Below are 7,362 nucleotides of genomic sequence, written 5' to 3'. Positions count from 1 at the left end.
GCTTTTCCAGGTAAAACACAGGTTATGGGTGAAATCAAGATTGCATTAAAGAAGGAAATGAAGACAGATGGAGAGCAGCTGATAGTAGAAATCCTTCAGTGCAGGAATATCACATACAAATTTAAATCTCCAGATCATCTTCCAGGTATCAAAAATAAAACAGTTTCATGATACTTTGAAAATATTTAGTGGTTGTATCTTAAGTCATTTAAAATCATCACTAAAATGGAAAAGAAAATTTCTTCTTAGCCAGGATGACATATTCTACAGGATTCTTTTTGAAGTGCTTCCTTTCTCCTATAAGCAACTTTAATGAAAGAAAAAACATTTTGTAGAAGCAAATTAACTCTCAGAAGTTAATCCTCTTTTTAATTTCCTTTTTTATTCTTAAAAATTAATCCATTTTTAGTTTTAGTAAAAATTATAAATCCCTAGGTTATCAAAGAGGAGAAACATATTTTTGCGAAAAAGCTTTTAAAAAATTAAATCTCGTGTTCATAATAATATCTGCATACATAGATAAAGACATCAATGTATTTGTTCCTTTAATTATATCATTATAAACACATGGTAATTCCTTGGATTTAGTGGGGTGGGTCCATATGAATGAGAACAGAATACGACTTTGTAAAATATCATTTTTTCAAAAAGAATTCCCCTCTGTTGGACTTATTAACAACAATGATTATTTAAAAGCTTCTGTATTTAACTCATTGAACTATTCTTCCCCAGACCTGTATGTGAAGCTGTATGTTGTCAATATCTCTACCCAAAAGAGAGTAATTAAGAAGAAAACCAGGGTATGCCGGCATGACCGAGAGCCTTCATTCAATGAAACRTTTAGATTTAGCTTGAGTCCTGCTGGGCATTCTCTTCAGGTAATTCTGAATTTTATTAAATCCTAATTTTGRATGTTGTCTGTGCTGTGCTATCGGAATCTGAACTCAATCTTCTACCCCAGTTGTTTGCTGAAAAGAGAAAACTACAAAGAAAGTAACACAGTTATATAATAACGGAAATATCAGGCTAGAGATGACATTAAAAGATGGATTACTCCACCACACTACATTGAGGAAAGGTATTTATAGATCAGGCCTGAAAATTTTAGGCTTGATCTGTTCTTAAAATCCCCAAGAGAGGGGAGTTATACATGCCTTCCAAGAATMATTTTCTATGTATTTAGGAAGTTTAGTGCAATATCAAAATTAAATATGTCATATTTTTAAATTAAGCCCACTTATCCTTATGAATCCTTACCAAGTACAGAGTAAAACTGATCCACTCTCTTTTCAATTTAAAAAAAAGGGTTACATTGAAAGGCTGTTATCTTATCTCCCCTCTCTACTTTTCCAGGCTAAATTAACCAAATTTCTTTGATATGTCCTTTTGCCTAAGGGCCTAATCATTTTATCATTCTCTCCAGTTCTCCAACTTCTTTAAAAGTTGTGGTATCTATAATTAGACACAATAGTCATAATCTTAGACGCTGAGAATTACTGATTATGCCAAGACATCTATTCTCTGGTACATTTGTAATGGAGGTGACTTTTTGTCAGTCTGTGACACATCAAACGATGCATGGAATTGGTTCAGGAACAGTCCATCTCCTGTGTTTTAGTTGCTTGGACAGATTTGGTCAAATGGCCAGACATTGCTTTTTTTTAGACAGGTTGCATTCAATTTGTCTGCCTTCGTTAATTTTCACATTAGGAGATAACAAGTATAAGTCAGATATCCTCCAGCCTGAAGAGGAATAGACAATTCAAGGGGTGTCTGAATGCCAATCTGAAAAGTAAGACGAAGGAACTGTTGGGAACATCAGCATCCACTTAATGTACCCTCAAATCTGTCAGACCAACCTGAATAAGACAGCTTCATTTTGGTGACTAAAGTTGGTCTGGATTATATAAGTGCCTCTATCAGGCTTATTGCTTATATCATTAACATTAAAGTAAAAATGGATGTCACTTACAAAACAAGACCCACCCTGTGTTAGGTGTCCTAACATCTTATTGTCTCAATAGACTCAATAAAAAGGCTATTTAAGAATTGGTATTTTCTGGGGAAWTCAAAAATGATCAATAAAGTCTTGCCAAAGTTTAGGACCTCCTGTAAAAATTTTCCTTCCAGTGGTGGTTTGAAGAGGGAATCATATAGGGTAGACCTGTAAAGAAGAATTCACAGAGTCCTATGGAAAAAACAATCRATCASATTTTAASGAGGGRGATAGTGAGGGACTTWTCYRTAGGAACGCTCAGACYGAGACTTGACAACATTTCCTCCAGAACTCTGTGATATAAAGRCAAGAGGAGACTGAGGRSAGACCTCATTGTGTTCTTCAGCACCCTCATGAAGGGAAGAGGAAGGGCAGGCATTGATCTGTGCAYGTTGTCACCARTGACAGAACTTGAGGGAATGGCCTGAAGCTGYCAGGGGAGGTTCAGGTTGGATATCAGAGAAAGRTTCTTCATCCAAGAAACTGGAACAGCCTCCCCAGGRAAGTGGTCAYAGCACCAAGCCTGACAGAGTTCAAGAAGCATTTGGACAATGCTCTCAGGCACATTATGTGGATCTTGGGGCTGTCCTGCACAGGGCAGGGAGTTGGACTCRAYGATCCTGATTGATRTCTTTAAACCCAGCATATTCCACGATTCTATGATTCTGTGATATATGCTGATGCTGCACAACAGAGCTAAGAAAGAGAATGAGGGAGGCAAACGTATCCTGTAAAGGTATCAAGAAACAAGTTTATAACAAAGTGTTTCTGCTTCACTGGAGTTTGAGCTGTAGAACGTGTTGCCTTCATATATTGCAAATGCTAAATACTTTCACAGAAAAAGTAACTGGAGAAAATGATAGAAATCTATGGACAAAAGACATCAAATTCTGTTAGATACAAACTTAGCCTGTGAGTCAGTAAGCCAATGGTCTGCACATCTTTGTAGGTGTTTTGAGAGTGTCACTACTTAATTGCCTTGTTCTTACATTCTGCTTTATACACTGCCCTCTACACTTTTGGAAACAAAATATTTGCCTGGAGAGAGCTGTAATGTGACTCAGTGCATCTGTTTTTATGCGCCCTTCAAGTTTAACTGTCAATTTGTTCCTATGGCAAAGCATGAAGCTGGGTGATTTGAATGCTGAATTTGAGTCATGAACATTTAGGGCCAAAGAGATGGACACAGCCAAAAGAGTTGGGGGAAATTAAATGAAACAAAACCAGAATTTATAGAACAAAAATGGAACTGGAAGATGATGCAAGAAAAGAAGATCAGAGAGAGGGAATAAGATGAGATCAAACATAATTGTAATRGTAGGTACAATGTAAAGAGCTATGAGAACCAACCAGAGGCAGAAATTAAGACAAGGGATTGAAGTCGAAAAATCAGCAGCAGTAGCTGTGAATAATACCCAAAAAATGGGGCTATGGGCCCTTGTGGAGAAAAAAAAAAAAGTCAAAAAACAAGATGTAGAAAAGCTTGAATTGCCTGGTACACTGTATTGGGAATAGTCAAAGAGCAAAACCCCGGGGTTTAGAAACTAAGACTAGCTGATTCAGGATAACAAGCCTGGACTTTAAGGCCTGGAGTAGAGAAGAAACAAGGATGAGAGACAGACAAGCTAGAGAAAATAGATCCTAGGTTTCCACCTGGGAGGAACAGGGAGAAGGAGCCAGGACAGGAGTAATGAAAAATTGGATAAAACTTTTTCTGTCCCAAAACTGTTGCGTCAGAATGAAAACATTTTGCAGAAAACATTCTGACAGGTTTCAGGCAGATACTTTCTTCAGCCCCTGGCAGTTTTTTCCTCGCTTCTCTGATTTCCCTGTTCCTTGGCWACTCACTTGGGACCCTTCTGGAAAGTACTAAGCTTCTGGCTCCTGGCTCACTGCAATTAGAAATACACAATGTCCTGTGTGAGGCTAATCAGGAAAACCCAGRAGAACGTATTTCACAGATGCTCTGGCTTGGCTTTCCAGCTTCTGGGCAGTCCAATCTTCAGCAAATACCAGACCTAGGGACCTAGAATGCCATCAGCAGTGGAGGCAGGCTGCCTATCTTCCTCAAGGACAGGATTTCTGATGAATGGAGTTTCCTAAAAKTTCAATGCCTAAGAGTTTTCCCTCCTCAAACCTCATGACTAATAGTCATTAGGTGTCTAAGCTGTCCAGGTACATACTTTACTTGCCAATTGATATCAAAACTCAACAAGGAAGTAGGCAGCCTATTCAGGAAAACCTTTGCAAATTTCTTCTCTTTTGAAGTTTATTTAAAATATTATTTGCAATGTAAAGTTTTCCTTTTTTACTTTGTTTCCCAAATCAGAATCAAAAGTTTTCAAAAATGTTGAAATTCTTGAATACAGGAAATTCTAGTTTTTTTTCTATGGTTCTGTCATATATTTATTGCCATGTGGTTTCAGCAGAGTACAATATCCTTGAGTTCTGCAATCATTATTGTAGCCTAGAAACCAAACAACAAAATGCCCTATTTTCCCTCCTGCTGGTTCACACAAAGAGTGACAGCCACCTCCTGTTATCAGTTACCTTCCTTGCTTGCTGCTCATTGAGGTCTGCTCARTAACTGTGAATATCACAAACCTGCTGCTAATCCTGTCATGGAAATGCAAATTTTAATTACTTCTTTCTCTTTTTAAAAAAGTTAGGAAGTTTATTTAAAAATTAGAAAAACAAAACAAAACAAAACAAACAAACAAAAAAAAAACATTGTGCTTGTTAATTCAGTAACCCACGAATTAAGAAGTGCTAAAATTTTTTCTGAATCTGTAACTACAACTCGTGCCCTGAACTATACATATTATCAAATACATTTTTCTTAGAAATGTGTATAATGAACTTATAGATCCACAGAATAAGGAAAGCTCTTTAGGGAAGTGTATGGTTTGCATGGAACAAACTTCTTTAACTGGAAAATATGTGACTGGGTGTCATAGAGAGCCTTGAATGCCCAGTTTGCATCTGACTTCTACAGCCTTAGCAAGAGCTGGTTCTTCACCTTTTCAAAGCTTGATCTTGTAACTCAGAACTTGGCCTTTTGCTCATCTTTGGTAATCAGCAGCTACACAAACTGCTCACCAACATTCAAAACTGTCATCTTCTAATTGCTGCATATCATKATAATGAAACAGAAGGGGGTGAAGATTAAATTTTCACTGAACTGTGAAGGAAAAGTTGGCTCTACATAAAAATTTATAGTCAATATTTCTTTTCTGTGTGTAGCATATTTGAGCTCAACATTTCTGAATCTTTCATGTTTTGCTAGTATTGTGWCACTATGCACATTGATAAACTTACTTATTATTATATATCTTTTGTCTTTTTTTCGCCACAGATTCTGCTTGTCTCCAATGGAGGGAAGTTTATGAAAAAGACACTGATTGGGGAAGCTTATATCTGGCTTGACAAAGTGGATCTAAGGAAAAGAATAGTAAACTGGCACAAACTGTTGGTCAGCTCCACACAAACACACTGAGCAGAGCTGTCTGCTTAGGGCACAAAACCTGCAGAGTCTGCTCTAAACAGCATCACTTCAAGAATATAGTTTGATATCATTGTGTTTAGCTAGTCTTTCAGAATACAAAGTAGAAAAGAGCAGTCTCTGGGCTACAAAGCACACTTAAATGAGGGCTAGTACACTTATTTTTGCTGCAAAACACAGCAAAAGGAGAAGAAAATCTGGGCCCAGAAGTTAAAGTGAGGCTGTATGAAAAGAAGACTGATATGAGGGCTCCATGTTGTTGGACTCTTTGAGAAGAGAGTAACTGTGAAGGAAACGGTGAAGGCTGGAGGCAGGTGCTAACACAGAGCTCAGCTGCGGCTGGAGGCAGTGACAGGAAGCACAGTCTGGTTTTCTGTGCAACCAGAAGGAGATCATTTTATGCAAAAGCACCTAGGGTGACTGACTTTCCAAATCTCACTTATCAAAAGTGCAAAACTTGCTCCTCTGCACCTTAGGATCTCTGATAATTTGCTGTAGTGAGATTACACCACTTGACACAAACTGCAAGGCGTTTGCAAGAGTGGTAACGTTATTTTACATTACTTTTCCTCTTCTTTCTTTTTCCTTCAAAAACTATGCTGTGGAGAAWCAGATCTGATTGTTTCATTTGTTTCTGTGTGTTAAAAATGGATATAAAAAACTCTCTTAGAATGTAATGAATAAAATTATAAGAATGGTCTATAACTTGGGATGTGGTYTTAAAGAGTAGGGGCAGATTATAAACTGCACTACATCAGAGAGCAAAAATGCTGTTTCAATGTCACTGACACTGTACTTCACCCATCTTTTGAATTAGAAGGTCTAAATCGTTTGAAATTGAAGGACTGAAGCACTGGGACTAATGCAGTTATTTCAACCTGACTTTATGTTTTCCAGCAACCAGTCTTGTTCTGAAACYGTAGAGAGACAATGAATTCTAGGAATTTTGTGGGCACTTTGGAACAGCAGCCCCACCATTSCAACACTGACCCTCTCAATGCAGGGCTCTGGATCAACACTAGTGACACACTTGAAATCTAAGAGGAAGGGACAGCAGGGCAGTTTYTGACTGCATTAGAGTGAAAAATACCCTCTTGCAATCTCAGGTGAACGTCTGAATATAATCTACCAAACAGCATGGCTTCTCAGCTAGGAAAGAAGTAAACAGGAAGGTAACTTGCAACTTTTAGGGCTGCATCAGCACTTCCATGCTTGAAGTCCTCCTTTCAGGGGTTTGAAACCAAGCAGTTAGCTCACTTGGGAAGAAACTACTGCCTGGCATGGCTTAGGCTGGTTTTTATATTTTCCCTTGTATCATGTTTGAAGAAAGGAGAGCTTTTTMTTCCATTCCTAAAAGTATAGCAAGTTCATTAAAACCCAAGAATCAATGGTACTAACTCCCATGTTACTCAGAAGTCATTTAATATTTCACAGTTTYGATAAAAGGTAGTTTCCCTGGAAATATGATCTCATGACCTTTGCATACTTAAAAAGGAAATGACCAAATTTCTGCATGTCAGACATTTATTTTTTCTTGCCCAAAAAAAGACTTCTCAATTTTCATTAAATTATTTAATTACATTGTCTTATACTTTCTGAATATATGTAGTACACCTCCACAAGTTGTGCAAGACCAGCTGAAAATATTCTTCTGGAAAATATTATATGCTTAAAATGAAAGGAAAAATGAAACTTAGGTTATTAAGCAAGTGGATTTACTGTGGAAAAGCTAAACCGCTTAACCTGTTGACACTTCCCACATACCCATAAGTTTTTGTTTTATCTTYATCAACTTAAAATACCAGCATGGAACAGGAATATGAGAAGAAACATACAGATGATATTAATGSTACACACACCAAGG

At 37.4% G+C, this 7,362-nt stretch overlaps 1 protein-coding gene across 1 annotated transcript in view; it reads left to right on the top strand.

The window, feature by feature from the left end:
- PCLO (piccolo presynaptic cytomatrix protein) overlaps positions 1-6,956 on the top strand; it is a 316,269-nt gene extending 309,313 nt beyond the window's left edge. The window contains exons 24-26 of the mRNA XM_057380904.1: positions 11-145; positions 733-878; positions 5,352-6,956. Coding sequence (XP_057236887.1) covers positions 11-145; positions 733-878; positions 5,352-5,492 — 422 coding nt within the window. The 3' untranslated portion in view covers positions 5,493-6,956. The remainder of the gene's footprint in view (positions 1-10; positions 146-732; positions 879-5,351) is intronic.
- The last annotated feature ends 406 nt before the right edge of the window (positions 6,957-7,362 follow it).

The sequence above is a fragment of the Malurus melanocephalus genome, unplaced genomic scaffold (genome assembly GCF_030028575.1).
Source record: "Malurus melanocephalus ecotype Western Australia unplaced genomic scaffold, MMel_1.1 scaffold_478, whole genome shotgun sequence".
In the NCBI taxonomy this organism is placed as follows: domain Eukaryota; kingdom Metazoa; phylum Chordata; class Aves; order Passeriformes; family Maluridae; genus Malurus; species Malurus melanocephalus.
This window is presented reverse-complemented; position numbering and strand designations above follow the sequence as displayed.